General features: G+C 41.2%; 2 protein-coding genes across 3 annotated transcripts in view; one reads left to right on the top strand and one right to left on the bottom strand.

Annotated features, from left to right (window-relative positions):
- Positions 1–962: 962 nt before the first annotated feature.
- Positions 963–11,423, top strand: esd (esterase D/formylglutathione hydrolase). Its single transcript, XM_061879954.1, has 9 exons — positions 963–1,082; positions 1,440–1,507; positions 5,776–5,864; positions 5,931–6,029; positions 10,547–10,671; positions 10,734–10,853; positions 10,909–11,007; positions 11,067–11,234; positions 11,303–11,423. The coding sequence occupies exons 1-9, from the start codon at positions 1,077–1,079 to the stop codon at positions 11,381–11,383; spliced, it is 855 nt and encodes a 284-aa protein (XP_061735938.1). The 5' UTR covers positions 963–1,076; the 3' UTR covers positions 11,384–11,423.
- lrch1 (leucine-rich repeats and calponin homology (CH) domain containing 1) overlaps positions 11,418–25,924 on the bottom strand; it is a 141,497-nt gene continuing 126,990 nt past the window's right edge. For both annotated transcript variants that reach the window (XM_061879950.1, XM_061879953.1), the window contains one exon: positions 11,418–15,876. In XM_061879950.1, the coding sequence (XP_061735934.1) occupies positions 15,775–15,876 (102 nt within the window). In that variant the 3' untranslated portion in view covers positions 11,418–15,774. The remainder of the gene's footprint in view (positions 15,877–25,924) is intronic.

Below are 25,924 nucleotides of genomic sequence, written 5' to 3'. Positions count from 1 at the left end.
GGAGAAAAAAAGTTCCTCCTTCCTGTCTAATACATCATGAAAATCGTTTTTTTTTTGGCATCTTATTTGTCCAGCTTCCATATTCCTTTTTATACACTTTACAAGAAATACATTGGCGGCAAACTCCGTAGCTTGCTAGCTTGTTTGCTCTAACTTAGCATCAACTTAAGACAATGATGTTGCCTAGCTAGCTAGGACTTCACTTACACCTCTCATTCCTGCTGCGGGCGAATAACTTTCTTAAATCCATCTAGGAGTTACAGTTTGAGTCAAATCAAAATCAAAATAATGTAATTAACAAATTGTTGTTGGCTAACGTTACCGACCTCACTCAGTGATTCTCACCCTCTCTCTCTCTCGCTCTCTCAACCGAAGTCTCCTCCACACGTGAATAAATTACCATATTAATTAGCCATGTGCTCATTGTTATGTGGAGTGAATACAATAGCAATCAATTACCATACTAAGTAGTATGTGCGCTGTTGTTTATGTTATGTAGACTTAAAACTCTGAAGCGTTTTTTTTTTTTATTGGTGAAATTTTTACTGGGGCACTGCAGATCAACAGTGGGGCACCTGCCCCACTGAAATATGTCTGGCGACGCCCCTGCTACAAAGTAATTTTTCGCTTTCTGCTTTATGTTGATTTTTCAGATTCTCGTGCATTCTGCTGCCCTCTGGCGACAGTGAGCCGCATTGCACGCGGTGGACGTTTTTTTTTAAAAATGTATTTCTAATTTGTATTTTTAATTTTGTGTTGCTTGTCGTTTTTACTATAAAGTGACTAAAAGAGTTGGAGAAATCGCTCTAAAAAAATAAAATAAAAATCTCAACAAAGTACATCGGCAACAAATATGTAAAAATAGAAAAAAACTATGTTATGCAAGAAAAATAAACATCTTAATACTATACTTAGTAGTAACAGATTTGTTTTAAATGTTAATACACATCCCTTTTTAAATATTTTATTTTTTGTCCCGTGACGTCATCACGTCGCGCCGACGCCGTTGGACTGTGAAGCGGACTTTAGCACTCGGGCGGTGAAAAGACGCCAGAAAAGCCAAAATACTGCACTTTATGAAGGTTCGTTCTTTAAAAGCTACATTCAATTGTGTTTATGCCCGAGTGACGTCGAGTCCGAACATGACGCGGTTGAACTCTTTTAAAGTGGAAACGAGCTAACGAAGTAGCGCAGAACAAGCGACACTCCGGCTTGAAAAGTGTCAATTGGACACGTTTCTGCTGTTATAAAGTGAATACTAGTATGTCCGGGCCCCACGTGGCAGTGGCACAGGTGCACGGACGCACTTCCTTGGTTCGGCGTGCTCCAACTTTCGATAATTGCGCGAGAAAGTGATTGAATTCCGTCTTGTTTAAATGTCCAAGTTATAAACAGACAAGCGTAAGAAGTATTAATGCATCTTTTTGCTGACCTTGCAGATGGCCGTCACCCAGGTGTCCTCCAACAGGTGTGCGGGTGGCTTCCAGAAGGTCTTCGAGCATGACAGGTGATGCTGGAGTGCGCAGGTGTCAAACTCAGGGCCCGGGGGCCAGATGTGGGCCGCCACATCATTTGAGCTGGCCTGCAAACACATGGAAATGATCATATTTTCACACGAAATGTAATTATTTTTTAAATTTTGACAGAAAAAATATAAGTACAGCTTGAAATTGCATAGCTTTTAAAACTTTAGTAGTATCCAATATACAACTGTCATTTTGTAAAGTTACAAAGGACTTAAAACTAGTATTATTTGCAGATGACACAACTGTGTTTTGTTCCGGAGAGAACACACAGAATACAATAGAAAGTACTTTATTGGTCCCTGGGGAAATTCAGTACCACAGTTCGCTCATAATAAACACCAAGGTTTTGTTTTTGTTTTTTACTTGTGAATAACATAAATACAGTCTATTATACAGCCCTATTCACATGTGATTAATAAAAAATACAGTAGTATACAGCATTATTCACATGTGTCAATCAATCAATCAATCAATGTTTATTTATATAGCCCCAAATCACAAATGTCTCAAAGGACTGCACAAACCATTACGACTACAACATCCTCGGAAGAACCCACAAAAGGGCAAGGAAAACTCACACCCAGTGGGCAGGGAGAATTCACATCCAGTGGGACGCCAGTGACAATGCTGACGATGAGAAACCTTGGAGAGGACCTCAGATATGGGCAACCGCCCCCCCCCCCCCCTCTACAAATACATTCTATTATAAAGCATTATTCACATGTGATTAATAAAAAATACAGCATTATTCACATGTGAATAATACAAATACATTCTATTATACAGCATTATTCACATGTGATTAATAAAAAATAGTCTATTATACAGCATTATTCACATGTGATTAATACAAATACATTCTATTATACAGCATTATTCACATGTGATTAATAAAAAATACAGTATTATACAGCATTATTCACATGTGATTAATAAAAAATACAGTATTATACAGCATTATTCACATGTGAATAATACAAATACATTCTATTAAACAGCATTATTCTCATGTGATTAATAAAAAATACAGTATTATACAGCATTATTCACATGTGAATAATACAAATACATTCTATTATACAGCATTATTCACATGTGATTAATAAAAAATACAGTATTATACAGCATTATTCACATGTGATTAATAAAAAATACAGTATTATACAGCATTATTCACATGTGAATAATACAAATACATTCTATTAAACAGCATTATTCTCATGTGATTAATAAAAAATACAGTCTATTATACAGCATTATTCACATGTGAATAATACAAATACATTCTATTATACAGCATTATTCACATGTGATTAATAAAAAATACAGTATTATACAGCATTATTCACATGTGATTAATAAAAAATACAGTATTATACAGCATTATTCACATGTGAATAATACAAATACATTCTATTAAACAGCATTATTCTCATGTGATTAATAAAAAATACAGTATTATACAGCATTATTCACATGTGAATAATACAAATACATTCTATTATACAGCATTATTCTCATGTGATTAATAAAAAATTCAGTATTATACAGCATTATTCACATGTGAATAATGCAAATAGTCTATTATACAGCATTATTCACATGTGATTAATAAAAAATACAGTATTATACAGCATTATTCACATGTGAATAATACAAATACATCCTATTATACAGCATTATTCACATGTGATTAATAAAAAATACAGTCTATTATACAGCATTATTCTCATGTGAATAATACAAATACATTCTATTATACAGCATTATTCACATGTGATTAATAAAAAATACAGTATTATACAGCATTATTCACATGTGAATAATACAAATACATTCTATTAAACAGCATTATTCTCATGTGATTAATAAAAAATACAGTATTATACAGCATTATTCACATGTGAATAATACAAATACATTCTATTATACAGCATTATTCTCATGTGATTAATAAAAAATTCAGTATTATACAGCATTATTCACATGTGAATAATGCAAATAGTCTATTATACAGCATTATTCACATGTGATTAATAAAAAATACAGTATTATACAGCATTATTCACATGTGAATAATACAAATACATTCTATTATACAGCATTATTCACATGTGATTAATAAAAAATACAGTCTATTATACAGCATTATTCTCATGTGAATAATACAAATACATTCTATTATACAGCATTATTCACATGTGATTAATAAAAAATACAGTATTATATAGCATTATTCACATGTGAATAATACAAATACATTCTATTATACAGCATTACTCTCATGTGATTAATAAAAATACAGTCTATTATACAGCATTATTCACATGTGAATAATACAAATAGTCTATTATACAGCATTATTCACGTGATTAATAAAAAAATACAGTATTATACAGCATTATTCACATGTGATTAATACAAATACATTCTATTATACAGCATTATTTACATGTGATTAATAAAAAATACAGTATTATACAGCATTATTCACATGTGATTAATAAAAAATACAGTATTATACAGCATTATTCACATGTGAATAATACAAATACATTCTATTATACAGCATTATTCTCATGTGATTAATAAAAAATACAGTATTATACAGCATTATTCACATGTGAATAGTACAAATAGTCTATTATACAGCATTATTCACATGTGATTAATAAAAATACAGTATTATACAGCATTATTCACATGTGATTAATACAAATACATTCTATTATACAGCATTATTCACATGTGATTAATAAAAAATACAGTATTATACAGCATTATTCACATGTGATTAATAAAAATACAGTATTATACAGCATTATTCACATGTGAATAATACAAATACATTCTATTATACAGCATTATTCTCATGTGATTAATAAAAAATACAGTATTATACAGCATTATTCACATGTGAATAGTACAAATAGTTTATTATACAGCATTATTCACGTGATTAATAAAAAATGCTGTATTATACAGCATTATTCACATGTGAATAACTTAAATACATTCTATTATACAGCATTATTCACGTGATTAATAAAAAATACAGTCTATTATACAGCATTATTCACATCTAAATAATACAAATACAGTATTATACAGCATTATTTACATGTGATTAAAGGGGAACATTATCACAATTTCAGAAGGGTTAAAACCAATAAAAATCAGTTCCCAGTGGCTTATTATATTTTTCAAACTTTTTTTCAAAATTTTACCCATCATGGAATATCCCGAGAAAAGGCTTTAAAGTGCCTGATTTTCGCTATCTGTATTTCCACCCGTCCATTTTCCTGTGACGTCACTGTGTGACGCCAATACAGACAAACATGGCAGATAGAACAGAAAGATGTAGCGATATTAGCTCGGATTCAGACTCGGATTTCAGCGGCTTAAGCGATTCAAAAAATTACGCATGTATTGAAACGGATGGTTAGAGTGTGGAGGCAGATAGCGAAAATGAAACTGAAGCTATTGAGCCATATCACGACAGACAAAGGCAACGAGGACGAATTCGGCGATCGCCTTCCAACCAACGATTGCATCTTTTGACCACTGGAGCAACTTAAATCCGTCGATTGGTAAGTGTTTGTTTGTGGGTGGAGGGAAAGGCTGGATGCAAATATAGCTACAAATGAGGCATAATGATGCAATATGTACATACAGCTAGCCTAAATAGCATGTTAGCATCGATTAGCTTCCGGTCATGCCGTGCGCAAATATGTCTGATTAGCACATAAGTCAATAACATCAACAAAACTCACCTTTGTGATTCCGTTGACTTTTATCGTTGGAAATGCATCTGCTTTGAGTGTCGCAGGATATCCACACATCTCTGCGTCATCTCTGTCGTAGCATCGATATCGTCGGTAAAATGTGCAGAACAAACGAGGGACTTTCGCATCTTTTGACCACTGGTGTACTTGAATCCATTGATTGGTATGTGTTTGTTTGGCATTAAATGTGGGTGGAGGGAAATACAGTCTAGTATAGAGCATTGTTCATCTATCTATCTATCTATCTATCTACTTTCCAAACATATTTTTGTGTAAATAAAAATAGATAAAAAGACTTAAGTGGCAACATAGGGCCCGCGGGCCACATGTGGCCCATTGGGATTTTCAACCCGGCTCCATCATATTTTTAGACCTTTGACATATAGAAAGTACTTCAGTGTTAGAAATCCGCACTTGAGACTGTTCTTGCAGTCATCACGCTGACATTCCCTCTCACCCTGCAGCACCGAGCTCAAGTGCAAGATGAAGTTCGCCGTCTTCCTGCCGCCGAAGGCCGAGACAGACAAATGTCCCGTCATGTACTGGCTCTCAGGTGGGCCCCGGCACACCACTCCCGGGGGGTCCGGGCGTGCACTCAGCTTGTGGTCTCCTTTCACAGGCTTGACCTGCACCGAACAGAACTTCATCACCAAGGCGGGGAGTCAGCTGGAGGCGGCGGCGAACGGCCTGATCATCGTGGCGCCGGACACCAGCCCACGTATGACCACACCCTCACCGACCTTGCAGCTCCACAAGTTGAATACACCTGCTAGAATTTGGATTTTCAAATCATTGTCCCGGCTATATACGTTGTGAAATGAGCTATCTACACAGAAATATTCTGACAAATGTTTATTTACATACCTTTATTGTTTCTGAAAGGCAGTAAAACGTCAGATCAAACAAAACATAAGTCATGGCCATGGACCTGCTAGCTAAACAAACCATACAAAAAGAATGCCGTCGTAATTTACTAATAGTCATTTCTAGCACATAAGCCCGTAAACGTGGTAGCATATTAGCTAATGCTAACAAAAGCTGGATTTATTACAACAGCACGTACGAATGTGCATGAAAACACTCCTACAGACATCACACACGACGGTTTAGTAAGTAAGAATTGTTGTAGTTATATTGTAAGACTTGTACACGTTGTTTGGTTGTTGTAGTTATATTGTAAGACACATCGTTTAGTTGTTGTAGTTACATTGTAAGACACGTCGTTTGGTTGTTGTAGTTATATTGTAAGACACATCGTTTGGTTGTTACAGTATATTGTAAGACACGTCGTTTGGTTGTTGTAGTTACAGTATATTGTAAGACGCGTCATTTGGTTGTTATAGTTACAGTATATTGTAAGACGCGCCATTTGGTTGTTGTAGTTACAGTATATTGTAAGACGCGTCATTTGGTTGTTGTAGTTATAGTATATTGTAAGACGCGTCATTTGGTTGTTGTAGTTACATTGTAAGACACGTCGTTTGGTTGTTGTAGTTACAGTATATTGTAAGACGCGTCATTTGGTTGTTGTAGTTACAGTATACTGTAAGACGCGTCATTTGGTTGTTGTACTTACATTGTAAGACACGTCGTTTGGTTGTTGTAGTTACAGTATATTGTAAGACGCGTCATTTGGTTGTTGTAGTCACATTGTAAGAATCGTCGTTTGGTTGTTGTAGTTACAGTATATTGTAAGACGCGTCATTTGGTTGTTGTAGTTACAGTATATTGTAAGACACGTCGTTTGGTTGTTGTAGTTACATTGTAAGACACGTCGTTTGGTTGTTGTAGTTACAGTATATTGTAAGACGCGTCATTTGGTTGTTGTAGTTACAGTATACTGTAAGACGTGTCATTTGGTTGTTGTAGTTACATTGTAAGACACGTCGTTTGGTTGTTGTAGTTACAGTATATTGTAAGACACGTCGTTTGGTTGTTGTAGTTACATTGTAAGACGCGTCATTTGGTTGTTGTAGTTACAGTATATTGTAAGACACGTCGTTTGGTTGTTGTAGTTACATTGTAAGACGCGTCATTTGGTTGTTGTAGTTGCAGTATATTGTAAGATGCGTCATTTGGTTGTTGTAGTTACATTGTAAGACACGTCATTTGGTTGTTGTTGTTACAGTATACTGTAAGACGCGTCATTTGGTTGTTGTAGTTACATTGTAAGACACGTCGTTTGGTTGTTGTAGTTACAGTATATTGTAAGACACATCGTTTGGTTGTTGTAGTTATATTGTAAGACTTGTACACGTTGTTTGGTTGTTGTAGTTATATTGTAAGACACATCGTTTAGTTGTAGTTATATTGTAATACACGTCATTTGGTTGTTGTAGTTATTCTGTGTCGTTTGGTTGTTGTAGTTATTCTGTAAGATTTGTACACGTCGTTAGCAGTGATGAATGAAGAAGCCATGCGAGTAGAAACGCTACAGATGACTAGTAGATAAACTGCCACCTGTACTTCCGGTTCAAAGCACTAAACAGTGGCGCTTTAGCACAAAGGGGTAAAACATATTATTAATGTTTACTATTTGCTGAACACAAAACATTAAGAAATGATGAAATCCATCAATTAGCCACACTGTTAAATAAGCCGCTGGGTTTAAAGTGTAGGGAAAAAGTAGCGGCTTACAGTCTGGAATATACAAAAATGTCTGGTGTCAATATAAACAATCATTAAATAATTAGAGATGAATAATACACACACATACAACATCTCCCAAGCAAAAGCGTGTTAAAGTAAGAAAGGTGTCCGCATGGTTCAAGTCACTGCAACATGAGCTTAACTTGATGAAGTATTGTGGCCACTGATTAATATTACACACTACAAAATAACATTCCTTTGTACTATGCTGATATCGTGTAGGATTAGTATCAGTGTGACCAATATTGAAGTTGTCGAAGGTGAAATAGTAGTATCAGTAGTATCCTTACTTATTGTATACTTCAAGTGGAGTTTTAAAAATGTCTACACGTAATATATATTTTGGAGTAAAGGCTGTTCTGAAGGATAGTATTAGAACAGCATCGAAACAGTATCGGGACAGTATCAGAACAGTAGAACAGCATCGAGACAGTATCGTGACAGTATCGGGACAGTATCAGAACAGTAGAACAGCATCGAGACAGTATCGTGACAGTATCGGGACAGTATCAGAACAGTAGAATCGGGACAAGGACAGTATCGGGACAATATCGTGACAGTATTAGAACAGCATTGTGACAGAATCGGGACAGTATCGGGACGGCGTCGGGACAGTATTAGAACAGTAGAATCGGGACAAGGACAGTATCGGGACAATATCGTGACAGCATTAGGACACTATTAGAACAGCATTGGGACAGAATCAGGACAGTATCAGAACGGTGTTGGGACAGTATCAGAACAGTATTGGGATAGTATAAGGACAGTATCGGGATAGAATTTGGACAGTATCGAATGGTATTAGGACTGTATTGGGATAGTATTAGGACAGTATCGATATAGTTTTAGGACAGTATCGGGATAGTATTGGGACAGCATTAGGACAGCATTGGGATAGAATCGGGACAGTATCAAAACAATGTTGAGACAGCATGAGAGGAGTATCGGGATAGTATTAGGACAGTAAAGGAATAGTACTAGGACTAGGATAGTATTAAGACAGTAGTGGGATAGTATTATGATGGTATTAGGACAGTATCGGAACAGTATTAGAACAGCATTGGGACAGAATCTGGACAGTATCAGAACAGTGTTGGGACAATGTCGGGATAGTATTGGGATAGTATTAGTACAGTATCAGGACTGTATTAGGACAGTATCGGGACAGTATTAGGATAGTATTAGGACAGTAATGGGATAGTATTAGGACAGTATCAGGATAGTATCAGGATTATACTACGACTGTATCAGGACAGTATTATGGAATAGTATAAGGACAGTATCAGGATAGTATCGGAATAGTATTAGGACTGTATTGGGATAGTATTAGGACAGTATCGATATTGTTTTAGGACAGTATCGGGATAGTATTGGGACAGCATTGGGATAGAATCGGGACAGTATCAAAACAGTGTTGAGACAGCATCAGAAGAGTATCGGGATAGTATTAGGACAGTAGTGGGATAGTATTATGATGGTATTAGGACAGTATCGGAACAGTATTAGAACAGCATTGGGACAGAATCTGGACAGTATCAGAACAATGTTGGGACAATATCGGGAAAGTATTGGGATAGTATTAAGACAGTATCGGGACTGTATTAAGACAGTATCGGGACAGTATTAGGACAGTAATGGGATAGTATTAGGACAGTATCAGGATAGTATCAGGATAATATTACGAGTGTATCAGGACAGTATTAGGATAGTATTATGACAGTAGTGGGATAGTATAAGGACAGTATCAGGATAGTATTATGATAGTAGTGGGATAATATTAGGACAGTATCAGGACAGTAGTGGGATAGAATTAGGACAGTATCAGGACAGTATTGGGATAGTATTATGACAGTAGTGGGATAGTATAAGGACAGTATCAGGATAGTATTATGATAGTAGTGGGATAATATTAGGACAGTATCAGGACAGTAGTGGGATAGTATTAGGACAGTATCAGGACAGTATTGGGATAGTATTATGACAGTAGTGGGATAGTATCAGGACAGTATCGGGATAGTATTAGGACAGTATCGGGATAATATTATGACAGTAGTGGGATAGTATCAGGACAGTATCGGGATAGTATTAGGACAGTATTGGGATAGTATTATGACAGTAGTGGGATAGTATCAGGACAGTATCGGGATAGTATTAGGACAGTATCGGGATAATATTATGACAGTAGTGGGATAGTATCAGGACAGTAGTGGGATAGTATTATGACAGTAGTGGGATAGTATCAGGATAGTATTATGATAGTAGTGGGATAGTATTATGACAGTAGTGGGATAGTATCAGGACAGTATCGGGATAGTATTATGACAGTAGTGGGATAGTATCAGGACAGTATCGGGATAGTATTATGACAGTAGTGGGATAGTATCAGGACAGTATCGGGATAGTATTATGACAGTAGTGGGATAGTATCAGGACAGTATCGGGATAGTATTATGACAGTAGTGGGATAGTATCAGGACAGTATCGGGATAGTATTATGACAGTAGTGGGATGGTATCAGGACAGTATCGGGATAGTACTAGGACAGTATCATCACTTACTTCCATGCTACTGTGTGTGGCGCTGCAGGCGGCTGCAACATCGAGGGCGAGGACGAGAGTTGGGACTTCGGCACCGGAGCAGGTTTCTACGTGGACGCCACCCAGGACCCCTGGAAGAAGAACTACCGCATGTACTCCTACGTCACCAAGGAGGTACCTTCAGGTCTCCATCAGGTCCTCCTTGCGGGTGGCCAACCTTGTGACTTTGCTCCCAGCTGCCCGCGCTGATCCAGGCCAACTTCCCCGCCGACCCCGACAGGATGTCCATCAGCGGTCACTCCATGGGCGGCCACGGGGCGCTCATCTGTGCCCTCAAGAACCCCGGGAAGTACAAGGTAGGTGGCGGTCTCCACCCCGAGCAACTTGTCCTCACCCCCTGGTCTCCCGCAGACCGTGTCGGCCTTCGCCCCCATCTGCAACCCCATGCAGTGCCCCTGGGGCCAGAAGGCCTTCGCCGGGTACCTGGGTCCTGACCGCGCCACCTGGGAGGTAAGAGGCCGGTCTCCCTGACAGCCACGTCCTGCTTTTTAACCCGTGGCCTCCTCCAGGCGTACGACGCCACCGCGCTGGCGGCCTCGTACTCGGGCCCCCAGCTGGACATCCTCATCGACCAGGGCCGCGACGACCAGTTCGGGTCGGCCGGGCAGCTGCTGCCCGACAACCTGATCGCCGCCTGCTCCGAGAAGAAGATCCCCGTGGTGTTCAGGCTGCAGAAGGTCAGTCCCCGGTCTTATGTCCTCCACGCCACCAGGGGGCGTGTCCTCAAGCTCCTCCTCTCCTGCAGGGCTACGACCACAGCTACTTCTTCATCTACTCCTTCATCAACGAGCACATCAAGCACCACGCCAACTTCCTCAACGCATAAAAGGTGCCTTACTTTCACAATAAAAGTTCACTGCTTGGTTTGGTGATGTTTTACTTCTTTTATGTACAGCAGTTAAGGCGACATTAAAGGGACTTTCCATGCTTGACCCAAGTACAAAAGATATATTTACACAAAATGTTTCAAATTAAAAGATTTTCTTCACACGTCTGTCAGTTGGCGTAAAAAAAAAGTTATAAATACAGATTTAAAGTGTCAGTTTGTGTTTTTTGCTAAAGTGCCAACTTCAAGTTGAAGTTTACTCAATGTTGCCTCTGCAGGTGAAAAGTGGAATTACGGGACAGAACCTAAATGAGTCCACATAATACTAATTCTTAAATGATGTGATAATAATCGATTGTATCGCACCAAATACTAGTATCGGCTCACACAGTCAGTGGGACTCCTCGGGCCGGGCGATGAAATGATATCAACATATATCGTGACAGACACGTCATCGGCATAAAGAAAAACACGCGTTCTACAAAATGTAAGATCAGTTTTTTCGTCCTCGGAACCGAGCAACGTGGGAAGTGGTCGCTGATCAGTGGGCGTGACCCGCTGATGGCCAATCAGGTGACAGTATCAACTCAGTGTCTGGAGTGAGAAGAGGAAGTCGGAATAAAGAAATTATGGATAAAAGAGGAAATGTCACCTGGACAGTTTGGCACTCTCCCCCACCCCCTGATTAAAAAAAAAAAAAAAAGGGAGCGTAGTCAAATGGAACCACACCACCTTAGCTCACCCTTTAGAGCACAGCCCTAACTTCCTGCCACTAAACCTGCACACCACCTTAGCTCACCCTTTAGAGCACAGCCCTAACTTCCTGCCATTAAACCTGCACACCACCTTAGCTCACCCTTTAGAGCACAGCCCTAACTTCCTGCCATTAAACCTGCACACCACCTTAGCTCACCCTTTAGAGCACAGCCCTAACTTCCTGCCATTAAACCTGCACACCACCTTAGCTCACCCTTTACAGCACAGCCCTAACTTCCTGCCACTAAACCTGCAGACAGTCGTTCTTCTCAGGGTTCTATGTTTACATTTTGGCACTTTGCACTATTTTATGACACATTTCTTATATATTCCTTCATTTTAAGAGCTTGTAGTCGAGTGTTCAATGCGATTGGACTATTTTGTTGACACGTTGGAGTGTTTTCACGCTTGTGTTGTTGACATTTCCTTTCTGCCATGACAGCTGAGGGATTATAATCACAGGAAGTAACATTTACAACATGATGTTTTCCTCCTGTTCCTTCATTTTCCACAGGTCGTACAAAATGTCAATAATTGTGGAAATCGGCCGAAACAATTACTGCAAAACACAAATCCTCTCCATAATTGAATAAGAATAAGGGGGCAACATAATGTTACACAGCCGTTATTTCCTGCAGAAAATAGTTCTACTCATGTTTACATGTTCACACTTTGCACTAATTTAAGGAGCATTTCTTTCATATTCGCCATTTTTGCAACTTCATTTTAGGACTTTATTGAATGTGATTTGACTTTTTTGTTGACATTTCCTTTCTGTCTTGAAAGGGCTCAATAGGACAGTATTAGGACAGTATCTCGATAGTATTAGAACAGCATCGGGATAGTATTGGGACACTATAAGGACAGTATCGGGATAATATTAGGACAGTAGTGAGACAGTATTGGGACAGTATCAAGACAGTATTGGGTTAGAATTAGGACAGTAGCGGGACAGTTTTGGGATATTATTAGGACAGTAGTGGGACAGTATTAGGACAGTATCGGGACTGTTTTGGGTTAGTATTAGGACAGTTTTGGTATAGTATTAGGACAGTATCAGGATAGTTTTAGGACAGTATTGGGACACTATCCGAGTAGTATTAGGACAGTATCGGGATAGTATTATGACAGTATCGGGACAGTATTGGGTTAGTATTAGGACCATTTTGGGATAGTATTAGGACAGTATCAGGATTGTATTAGGACAGTATTGGGACACTATCCGGGTAGTACTAGGACAGTATCGGGATAGTATTAGGACATTATCGGGATAGTATTAGGACAGTAGTGGGACAGTATCGGGACAGTATTGGGATAGTATTAGGACAGTATCAGGATTGTATTAGGACAGTATTGGGACACTATCCGGGTAGTACTAGGACAGTATCGGGATAGTATTAGGACATTATCGGGATAGTATTAGGACAGTAGTGAGACAGTATTAGGACTGTTGTGGGACAGTATTAGGACAGTATCGGGACGGTATTGGGTTAGTAGTAGGACAGTTTTGGGATAGTATTAGGACAGTATCGGGACAGTATTGGGTTAGTATTAGGACAGTCTTGGGATAGTATTAGGACAGTATCGGGATAGTATTATGACAGTAGTGGGACAGTATTAAGACAGTATCGGGACTGTTTTGGGTTAGTATTAGGACAGTATCGGGACTGTTTTGGGTTAGTATTAGGACAGTTTTGGGATAGTATTAGGACAGTATCAGGATAGTTTTAGGACAGTATTGGGACACTATCCGAGTAGTATTAGGACAGTATCGGGATAGTATTAGGACAGTATCGGGACAGTATTGGGTTAGTATTAGGACAGTTTTGGGATAGTATTAGGACAGTATCGGGATAGTATTAGGACAGTAGTGGGACAGTATCGGGACAGTTTTGGGATAGTATTAGGACAGTATGGAGGATAGTTTTAGGACAGTATTGGGACACTATCCGAGTAGTACTAGGACAGTATCGGGATAGTATTAGGACAGTAGTGAGACAGTAATAGGACTGTAGTGGGAGAGTATTAGGACAGTATTGAGTTAGTATTAGGACAGTATCAGGATTGTATTAGGACAGTATTGGGACACTATCCGGGTAGTACTAGGACAGTATCGGGATAGTATTAGGACATTATCGGGATAGTATTAGGACTGTAGTGGGACAGTTTTTGGATAGTATTAGAACAGTATCGGGATAGTATTTGGACAATAGTGAGACAGTATTAGGACTCTAGTGGGACAGTATTAGGTTAGTATTAGGACAATATCGGGACAGTATTTGGATAGTATTAGGACAGTAACGGGATTGGATTAGGAGAGTAGTGGGACGGTATTTGGACAGTGTCAGGACAGTATCGGGACGGTATCAGGACAGTATCGGGACAGTATTAATGCTGTTGTAATACTTGGGTTCTGCTGAGAGGATTCTAGTCAGACAAGTGTTGCCATTTACCACATTTTCATCCACCTTATTTTAGTCAGATCATACAAAAGTATCGATAACAGCCGTTAAAAATCATTTATATTGTTTCCCGCCATAGTGACTTGACTCCTGTCCTTGATTTCCTGCCACTCACTTTGCCATCCTACAACTAACGCCCACATGGTGTGGCACACCTGTGGAAGTGGGAATGCATTCAACAAATAAATACCCTGGAAGTTTTAAAAAAAAAGTGATTTCAAACACATTTCTCTTAACAACATTTGGGGACCAGCAATCTAAGACCAACGCACATTAAGAAAAAATACGAAAAACCTTTACGGTAACTATTTCCTAATCTTATTTTCATACCAGAAGCAACAAAACTGTTTCTTGACTTTAACACAATTCCAAAATGGGGACTAGATTTATACTTTTCTTTTCACTGCAGTTTTAGCTTCGGATTAAAAAGGCTGCAACTTGTCTGTTTGGCCAGCAGAGGCCGCCATTACTCTTGTGATGTCGCTGCAAATACCAACACCTGTTAAAAAGGAATGTCTGCTTTTGGAATAACAATACAAAAATATTCACACGCCATTTTGCCCCACTTTCCTCCTTCCCAGTGTAAAAAAAGTTGGGATTAAGAATTGCAAAAAGACGCTGGCTCAGACGACAACTCTATAAAAACACAACGATAACAAAATATATTACTCGAGAAAAATACTTTTTGGAATATTCCATCTTGAACGCGCCGCCCTGGTACAATAAATAGATTTGCCTGGAAATACAAACGGTGGCTAAAAGTGTTCGCACGCTCGCCAAACCGGTTCTTTTTTTTTTGCAAAAAGCGGTCGACGCCCACGAGCTAAAACGCTACGTGGCCGCCGGTTGACGGTTCAGTCTCCGCGGCGCTAAAGACTCGTCACAGTTGCTCTGGCTTTTAGAAACGTCACATTTGTTCACTTCCCTCAAATATACGAGCAAAAATTAAAAAACGCAAACAACACATTTGACACTTAAGCAAGCCGACATTTCGTCCTGTCATTTGGACAAGGGGGCGGGGCCGGGTTCCCCGTGCTACGCCTCCCTTTTCCGATAAGAAAGTCAAGTCGCCGCTTCCAAAAGACAGGGTTCAAAAAGAAAAAAACAAAAACTTGCGTGACGTCCCAGGGGTCCTCGAATGTCACGCGAGTCTCAGAGGAGGCCCCGCCCATCTCACGTCTTGAGAGGCACCTCGTCCACCAGCGCCTGGACCATGGCGCTCACCTTCATCAGGCCTTTCTCCTCCAGGATGTGATGAGGAAGACACAGCTTGTCCTGGCGGGGGAGGGGCGGGTTAGGGTTAGCAGTTTTACGTTCAGTACTATCAAGTTTGTCATGGAGTTCCAAGGTCTGGATAAAACTTGGCCCAGGGTGGTCTAATTATATGGCTTCCATTTTGATAGTCTTCACCTTTTGTTTATTAAATGTCACCTTGGCCACGAGGCAGGTTTTGGGTGAGGACTACTGGAATCCGCTTTTATGTTTGAGACAACCAGGAAGTTTCTGCTCAATGTCTGTTTGTCGGAAACGCGACAAAATCGATTTTCCCCGATGTGATGAGAATGAACTCCAACATCAAGCAGCATTCAAATACTGGTTTTCTAGTGGGACGTTCCAGAAAGCTAACATAAAATATCCACACGGTGTTAAATGTTAGGCTAGGTCTGTGAGGCAAAGGTTGTAGTCATTAAACATGTGGTGAGGAAGACAGCATGTCCTGGTGGGTTAGGGGCGGGTTAAGGTTAGCAGTTTTATGTTCAGTACTTTCGAGTTCGTCATCGAGTTCCAAGGCCTGGATAAAACTTTGCCCAAGGTGGTCTGCACACAAGTCTAATTATATGGCCTCCATTTTTGATAGTCTTCACCTTTTGTTTATTAAATGTCACCTTGGCCACGAGGCAGGTTTTGGGTGAGGACTACTGGAATCCGCTTTTATGTTTTAGACAACCAGGAAGTTTCTGCTCAATGTCTGTTTGTCGGAAACGCAACAAATCGATTTTCCCCGACGTGATGTGGACGAACTCAAACACCAAGCAGCATTCAAATACTGGTTTTCTAATGGGAAGTTCCAGAAAGCTAACATAAAATGTCCACACGGTGTTAAATGTTAGGCTAGGTCTGTGAGGCAAAGGTTGTAGTCATTAAACGTGGTGAGGAAGACAGCTTGTCCTGGTGGGTTAGCTGCGGGTTAAGGTTAGCAGTTTTATGTTCAGTACTATCGAGATAGTCATCGAGTTCCAAGGCCCGGATAAACTTTGCCCAAGGTGGTCTGCACACAAGTCTAATTATATGGCCTCCATTTTTGATAGTCTTCACCTTTTGTTTATTAAATGTCACCTTGGCCACGAGGCAGGTTTTGGGTGAGGACTTCTGGAATCCGCTTTTATGTTTGAGTCAACCGGGAAGTTTCCGCTCAAAGTCGCTTTAAAGGTTTCAATCGTGGGAAACGCGACAAAATCGATTTTCCCCGATGTGATGAGAATGAACTCCAACATCAAGCGGCGTTCAAATACTGGTTTTCTAGTGGGACGTTCCAGAAAGCTAACATAAAATGTTCACACGGTGTTAAATGTTAGGCTAGGTCTTTGAGGCAAAGGTTGTAGTCATTAAACGTGGTGAGGAAGACAGCTTGTCCTGGTGGGTTAGCTGCGGGTTAAGGTTAGCAGTTTTATGTTCAGTACTATCGAGATAGTCATCGAGTTCCAAGGCCCGGATAAACTTTGCCCAAGGTGGTCTGCACACAAGTCTAATTATATGGCCTCCATTTTTGATAGTCTTCACCTTTTGTTTATTAAATGTCACCTTGGCCACGAGGCAGGTTTTGGGTGAGGACTTCTGGAATCCGCTTTTATGTTTGAGTCAACCGGGAAGTTTCCGCTCAAAGTCGCTTTAAAGGTTTCAATCGTGGGAAACGCGACAAAATCGATTTTCCCCGATGTGATGAGAATGAACTCCAACATCAAGCGGCGTTCAAATACTGGTTTTCTAGTGGGACGTTCCAGAAAGCTAACATAAAATGTTCACACGGTGTTAAATGTTAGGCTAGGTCTTTGAGGCAAAGGTTGTAGTCATTAAACGTGGTGAGGAAGACACAGGTTGTCCTGGCTGGGGGAGGGCCGGGTTAAGGTTAGCAGTTTTATGTTTAGTACTTTCGAGATCGTCATGGAGTTCCAAGGCCTGGATAAAACTTTGCCCAAGGTGGTCTGCACACAAGTCTAATTATATGGCCTCCATTTTTGATAGTCTTCACCTTTTGTTTATTAAATGTCACCTTGGCCACGAGGCAGGTTTTGGGTGAGGACTTCTGGAATCCGCTTTTATGTTTGAGTCAACCGGGAAGTTTCTGCTCAAAGTCGCTTTAAAGGTTTCAATCGTGGGAAACGCGACAAAATCGATTTTCCCCGATGTGATGAGAACGAACTCCAACATCAAGCGGCGTTCAAATACTGGTTTTCTAGTGGGACGTTCCAGAAAGCTAACATAAAATGTTCACACGGTGTTAAATGTTAGGCTAGGTCTTTGAGGCAAAGGTTGTAGTCATTAAACGTGGTGAGGAAGACACAGATTGTCCTGGCTGGGGGAGGGCCGGGTTAAGGTTAGCACTTTTATGTTCAGTACTTTCGAGATCGTCATCGAGTTCCAAGGCCTGGATAAAACTTTGCCCAAGGTGCTCTGCACACAAGTCTAATTATATGGCCTCCATTTTTGATAGTCTTCACCTTTTGTTTATTAAATGTCACCTTGGCCACGAGGCAGGTTTTGGGTGAGGACTTCTGGAATCCGCTTTTATGTTTGAGTCAACCGGGAAGTTTCTGCTCAAAGTCTGTTTAAAGGTTTCAATCGTGGGAAACGCGACAAAATTGATTTTCCCTGATGTGATGAGAACGAACTCCAACATCAAGCGGCGTTCAAATACTGGTTTTCTAGTGGGACGTTCCAGAAAGCGAACATAAAATGTTCACACGGTGTTAAATGTTAGGCTAGGTCTTTGAGGCAAAGGTTGTAGTCATTAAACGTGGTGAGGAAGACACAGATTGTCCTGGCTGGGGGAGGGGCGGGTTAAGGTTAGCAGTTTTATGTTTAGTACTTTCGAGATCGTCATGGAGTTCCAAAGCCAGGATAAAACTTTGCCCAAGGTGGTCTGCACACAAGTCTAATTATATGGCCTCCATTTTTGATAGTCTTCACCTTTTGTTTATTAAATGTCACCTTGGCCACGAGGCAGGTTTTGGGTGAGGACTTCTGGAATCCGCTTTTATGTTTGAGTCAACCGGGAAGTTTCTGCTCAAAGTCTGTTTAAAGGTTTCAATCGTGGGAAACGCGACAAAATTGATTTTCCCTGATGTGATGAGAACGAACTCCAACATCAAGCGGCGTTCAAATACTGGTTTTCTAGTGGGACGTTTCAGAAAGCTAACAAACTAACATAAAATGTCCACACGGTGTTAATGTTAGGCTAGGTCTGTGAGGCATAGGTTGTAGTCATTAAACCACGAAGTGAAACACTGTACTTCCGTGGCCCAGTACACTTCATAAGTACTCTGTATACTACCGTAAATTCCAGACTATAACACGCTACATTTTTTCCCATGGTTTAAACCCTGCGGTTTATAAAGCGGTGCGACTCATTTACAGATATTTCTTCGCTGGCAGACAAAATGCAAATAGTTTTCATAATACAGATTATTATTTGTGCTGGGGCGCCATCTTTTGGAGGCGTTAGCTCACTGCAGGTGAAGGTCCGTAGCAATGGTGTACTAACTTTTTGCATGGGGCTTTAGGAAATTGGCCGTGGGCCAAAAGCGGACTGCATGCACAGTAACTCTATAGTGATACTATATGCATGTACATATATATGTATATTTACATATACACATTTTATAATAATATAACGGATATAAAATGAATAATTACAAAAAATAAATATTTGGGTTTGTGAAAGTTGGACTCCTACCTTGTTTACTTCCTTAAGGTTTTTTAATCAATGAGAACTTTCAAGCAGCTAAAACATGGATAAGAAAGTGTTTAGCATTTTTCCCATCATTTGGTACTAGGCAGCACGGTGGAAGAGGGGTTAGTGCGTCTGCCTCACAATACAAAGGTCCTGAGTAGTCCTTGGGATCTTTCTGTGTGGAGTTTGCATGTTCTCCCCGTGAATGCGTGGGTTCCCTCCGGGTACTCCGGCTTCTTCTCACCCCTAAAAGACATGCACCTGGGGATAGGCCCCTCCCACCTCCAAAGACATGCACCTGGGGATAGGCCCCTCCCACCTCCAAAGACATGCACCTGGGGATAGGCCCCTCCCACCTTCAAAGACATGCACCTAGGGATAGGCCCCTCCCACCTCCAAAGAAATGCCCCTGGGGATAGGCCCCTCTCACCTCCAAAGAAATGCCCCTGGGGATAGGCCCCACCCACCTCCAAAGACATGCACCTGGGGATAGGCCCCTCCCACCTCCAAAGAAATGCCCCTAGGGATAGGCCCCTCCCACCTCCAAAGAAATGCCCCTGGTGATAGGCCCCTCCCACCTCCAAAGACATGCACCTGGGGATAGGCCCCTCCCACCTCCAAAGAAACGCCCCTGGGGATAGGCCCCCCCACCTCCAAAGACATGCACCTGGGGATAGGCCCCTCCCACCTCCAAAGACATGCACCTGGGGATAGGCCCCTCCCACCTTCAAAGACATGCACCTAGGGATAGGCCCCTCCCACCTCCAAAGAAATGCCCCTGGGGATAGGCCCCTCTCACCTCCAAAGAAATGCCCCTAGGGATAGGCCCCTCCCACTTCCAAAGAAATGCCCCTGGTGATAGGCCCCTCCCACCTCCAAAGACATGCACCTGGGGATAGGCCCCTCCCACCTCCAAAGAAATGCCCCTGGGGATAGGCCCCCCCACCTCCAAAGACATGCACCTGGGGATAGGTTGATTGGCAACACTAAATGGTCCCAAGTGTGTGAATGTAGTCTATCTGTGTTGGTCCTGTGATGAGATGGTGACTTGTCCAGGGTGTACCCCACCTACCGCCCGAATGGAGCTGAGAGAGGCTCCAGCACCCCCCGCGACCCCGAACGGGACAAGCGGTAGAAAAATGGATGGATGGATATACTACTTTACTTGAAAGTACACTTAATGGCGTTGTGACCTTGGTTGGCCACCAGAGGGCGACAGATTAGCAGACCACTGGATATGTGTTTGGAACTTGTGCTGTCTCGCCCGCTGGCCGTAGTTCGGACATCGCGGTACACAGTACTTTTCTCTGTTTAGTCCTTTCAACCGGATGTGCAAGTGCCCTTCCGGCTTTTAGTTTCTACTCGTATGAATTCTCCATTTATTGCTCCAAGCAACGTTTGTAAGTTTTACAATACAACTAAAACTATTCTTACTCACTAAACTGTCCCATGTGTGATGTCTGTCGGGAGAGTTTTCGCGCACAATTGTATGCGCTATCGTGATGTAATGTAGCCGGTGTTGTTAGCGTTAGCATCAACATGCTAACAGGTGTACGGGTGTCTGCGTTAGTATTAACTTCGTTCTTTTTGTGTGGTTTCACTTTCACAAGTTCCTCAGTAAATTCACCAAAACGTCACCGTGGAGTTATTGAGTCTGTTAAACTGAAATTTACAGAACATTTCTGTGTAAATAACTCATTTCACAACGTACATATGCGTGATTTATAGTCTGGTGTGACTTACAACTAGGAAAAAAAACTTTCTTCTAAAATTTGATTGGTGCATTCTATAGTCCCGAAATGGAGGAGTTCAAGTACCTCGGAGTTTTGTTAACGAGTGGGGGAAGAGGGCATGGTGGGATCCACAGGCGGGTCGGTGCGGCGTCTTCAGTAATGCGGACACCGTATCGATCTGTTGTGGTGAAGAAGGAGCTGAGCCGGAAGGCAAAGCTCTCAATTTACTGGTCGATCTACGTTCCCACCCTCACCTATGGTCATGAGCTTTGGGTCATCACCGAAATAAAAAGGTCACGGGTTCAAGCGGCCGAAATGTGTTTCCTCCACCAGGTGGTGGGTCTCTCCCTTAGAGATAGGGTGAGAAGCTCTGTCATCCGGGAGGAGCTCAAAGTAAAGCCGCTGCTCCTCCACATCGAGAGGAACCAGATGAGGTGGTTCCGGCATCTGGTCAGGATGCCACCCCAACGCCTCCCTAGGGAGGTGTTTAGGGCAAGTCCGACCGGTAGGAGGCCACGGGGAAGACCCAGGACACGTTGGGAAGACTATGTCTCCCGGCTGGCCTGGGAACGCCTCGGGATCCCCCGGGAAGAGCTAGACGAAGTGGCTGGGGAGAGGGAAGTCTGGGTTTCCCTGCTTAGGCTGTTGCAACCGCGACCCGACCTCGGATAAGCGGAAGATGATGGATGGACTTACAACTAGGAAAAAAAACTTTCTTCTAAAATTTGATTGGTGCATTCTATAGTCCCCAAGTGGAGGAGTTCAAGTACCTCGGAGTCTTGTTCACGAGTGGGGGAAGAGGGCATGGTGGGATCCACAGGTGGATTGGTGCGGCGTCTTCAGTAATGCGGACACCGTATCGATCTGTTGTGGTGAAGAAGGAGCAGAGCCGGAAGGCAAAGCTCTCAATTTACTGGTCGATCTACGTTCCCATCCTCACCTATGGTCATGAGCTTTGGGTCATCACCGAAATAAAAAGATCACGGGTTCAAGCGGCCGAAATGTGTTTCCTCCACCGGGTGGTGGGTCTCTCCCTTAGAGATAGGGTGAGAAGCTCTGTCATCCGGGAGGAGCTCAAAGTAAAGCCGCCGCTGCTCCACATCGAGAGGAACCAGATGAGGTGGTTCCGGCATCTGGTCAGGATGCCACCCCGACGCCTCCCTAGGGAGGTGTTTAGGGCAAGTCCGACCGGTAGGAGGCCACGGGGAAGACCCAGGACACGTTGGGAAGACTATGTCTCCCGGCTGGCCTGGGAATGCCTCAGGATCCCCCGGGAGGGGCCGTACCAAGTGGTTGGGGAGAGGGAAGTCTGGGCTTCCCCTACGACCGGACCTCGGATAAGCGGAAGAAGATGGATGGATGGATTCTATAGTCCAGAAAATACGGTAGTTTTTTGAAAACTCTGACATCGTTGTACTGTCCCAAATTCATAATATTTACTAATTTCTTCTTCTCTTCGTTTTAAAGGTGAATTGCAAGCACCCTGATGGCAAGATTCAACTAAACTAACTGCGCCCTACTGACAGTGCACTGCATTTTGTCCTAGTGTACTTCTTAGTGTGAACGCAAAAGTGTCGCACTTTTATTGCGTGCCAGTTTTTGCTTTCGGAGCTTTTAAAAGGACAGAAGCTCCCTGAAAGTTTTTTATTAGCTCCGCCTCCAGAATTGCCATATCAAACGTCACATTAGCGCACAGCTAACGTCTTATCTTGCTGCCACGAAAGAAAAACATTTTTGTTTATTAAATGTCACGTTGGCCACGAGGCTGCTTTTTGGTGAGGACTTCTGGAATCCGCTGCTGTGTTGGAGACAACAACAACACGTCTGTTTGAAGGTTTCAACCCCCGCTCGACGTCATTTACGTTAGGATCGCAGCGAGGTCTAACAAAGCAAATAGTAAATATTCACATTCTACTTTGACATAAAAATTTTAAGCATTCATTTTTAAAGCAGGTCAGCAAAACGTATAAACAGTCATATCGTGAATCAGCTAAAAGCGCTTACAAGTCTTTCTTCTACTTCATTTAAAGTTCAAGTTTCCAAGGGCCAGAGGAAGTTGACGTTAAAAAAAAGAGAGAATACATTTTTGGGCTGGCGGCCATTTTGGATTGGTTTCTTTCACTCGCTAACAAGTTAGCGCGTACACCAAATGGTCCAAATTGTGCTGTTAAGACACGCTGGTAAGATTCTTCATTTTCTGGCTGAAAAGTCCAACTGGAAATGATTTGAAGAAAACTAAACCTAGAACCATATTGACTGTTATGACTAGATGCGAGCTAAATGCTAACATAAGCTGGGTTGCCAACCGTCCCTTAAAAATGCAGTCATCCTCGTCCAGAGAAACACAAACAAGAGTGTAAAAGGGACGCACTTGTTGCCGTGAGAATGAAAAAGAGTTACTCTGGGAAGAATCCCCAAGTCAGCTATTCGGTCCCTCCAGGATTTTGTGGGCTTTGTTATTTTTTGCGATTGTGGCGCAGTAAAACGTTGCAGACATTGTTGCAATGCAAACGTCGTGTTTAAGAGACGACGACAGGAAGTTAGGTGACGTACTTTGGTTTAAACCGAATTAAACTTTGTTTCAAATCAAGTTAAAGACCCCAACAAGACCCTTTAAGAGACTAGAGGAAGTTAGGTGACATAATTTGGTTCAAACCGAATTAAACTTTGTTTCAAACAGAGTTAAAGACCCTAATAAGACCCTTTAAGAGGCTAGAGGAAGTTAGGTGACATACTTTGGTTCAAACTAAGTCAAACTTTCTTTCAAACCGAGTTAAAGAGACTAGATGAAGTTAGGTGACATACATTGGTTCAAACAGAGTTTAAAGACCCTAACAAGACCCTTTAAGAGACTAGATGAAGTTAGGTGACATACTTTGGTTGAAAACGAGTTAAACTTTGTTTCAAACCGAGTTAAAGACCCTAATAAGACCCTTTAAGAGGCTAGAGGAAGTTAGGTGACATACTTTGGTTCAAACTAAGTCAAACTTTGTTTCAAACCGAGTTAAAGAGACTAGAGGGAGTTAGGTGACATACATTGGTTCAAACAGAGTTTAAAGACCCTAACAAGACCCTTTAAGAGACTAGATGAAGTTAGGTGACATACATTGGTTCAAACAGAGTTTAAAGACCCTAACAAGACCCTTTAAAAGACTAGATGAAGTTAGGTGACATACTTTGGTTGAAAACGAGTTAAACTTTGTTTCAAACCGAGTTAAAGACCCTAATAAGACCCTTTAAAAGGCTAGAGGAAGTTAGGTGACATACTTTGGTCCAAACTAAGTCAAACTTTGTTTCAAACCGAGTTAAAGAGACTAGAGGGAGTTAGGTGACATACATTGGTTCAAACAGAGTTTAAAGACCCTAACAAGACCCTTTAAGAGACTAGATGAAGTTAGGTGACATACATTGGTTCAAACAGAGTTTAAAGACCCTAACAAGACCCTTTAAGAGACTAGATGAAGTTAGGTGACATACTTTGGTTGAAAACGAGTTAAACTTTGTTTCAAACCGAGTTAAAGACCCTAATAAGACCCTTTAAGAGGCTAGAGGAAGTTAGGTGACATACTTTGGTTCAAACTAAGTCAAACTTTGTTTCAAACCGAGTTAAAGAGACTAGAGGGAGTTAGGTGACATACATTGGTTCAAACAGAGTTTAAAGACCCTAACAAGACCCTTTAAGAGACTAGATGAAGTTAGGTGACATACATTGGTTCAAACAGAGTTTAAAGACCCTAACAAGACCCTTTAAGAGACTAGATGAAGTTAGGTGACATACTTTGGTTGAAAACGAGTTAAACTTTGTTTCAAACCGAGTTAAAGACCCTAATAAGACCCTTTAAAAGGCTAGAGGAAGTTAGGTGACATACTTTGGTTCAAACTAAGTCAAACTTTGTTTCAAACCGAGTTAAAGAGACTAGAGGGAGTTAGGTGACATACATTGGTTCAAACAGAGTTTAAAGACCCTAACAAGACCCTTTAAGAGACTAGATGAAGTTAGGTGACATACTTTGGTTGAAAACGAGTTCAACTTTGTTTCAAACCGAGTTAAAGACCCTAATAAGACCCTTTAAGAGGCTAGAGGAAGTTAGGTGACATACTTTGGTTCAAACTAAGTCAAACTTTGTTTCAAACCGAGTTAAAGAGACTAGAGGGAGTTAGGTGACATACATTGGTTCAAACAGAGTTTAAAGACCCTAACAAGACCCTTTAAGAGACTAGATGAAGTTAGGTGACATACTTTGGTTGAAAACGAGTTAAACTTTGTTTCAAACCGAGTTAAAGACCCTAATAAGACCCTTTAAAAGGCTAGAGGAAGTTAGGTGACATACTTTGGTCCAAACTAAGTCAAACTTTGTTTCAAACCGAGTTAAAGAGACTAGAGGGAGTTAGGTGACATACATTGGTTCAAACAGAGTTTAAAGACCCTAACAAGACCCTTTAAGAGACTAGATGAAGTTAGGTGACATACATTGGTTCAAACAGAGTTTAAAGACCCTAACAAGACCCTTTAAGAGACTAGATGAAGTTAGGTGACATACTTTGGTTGAAAACGAGTTAAACTTTGTTTCAAACCGAGTTAAAGACCCTAATAAGACCCTTTAAGAGGCTAGAGGAAGTTAAGTGACATACTTTGGTT

This window comes from Nerophis ophidion, linkage group LG19 (assembly GCF_033978795.1).
Source record: "Nerophis ophidion isolate RoL-2023_Sa linkage group LG19, RoL_Noph_v1.0, whole genome shotgun sequence".
NCBI lineage: Eukaryota > Metazoa > Chordata > Actinopteri > Syngnathiformes > Syngnathidae > Nerophis > Nerophis ophidion.
This window is presented reverse-complemented; position numbering and strand designations above follow the sequence as displayed.

Bases quoted from the DNA above. Each gene is read 5' to 3' on its own strand.
- esd (XM_061879954.1), top strand. The intron at 11,008-11,066 runs GTAAGAGGCCGG...GGCCTCCTCCAG, and splicing joins CTGACCGCGCCACCTGGGAG to GCGTACGACGCCACCGCGCT. The intron at 11,235-11,302 runs GTCAGTCCCCGG...CCTCTCCTGCAG, and splicing joins TGGTGTTCAGGCTGCAGAAG to GGCTACGACCACAGCTACTT.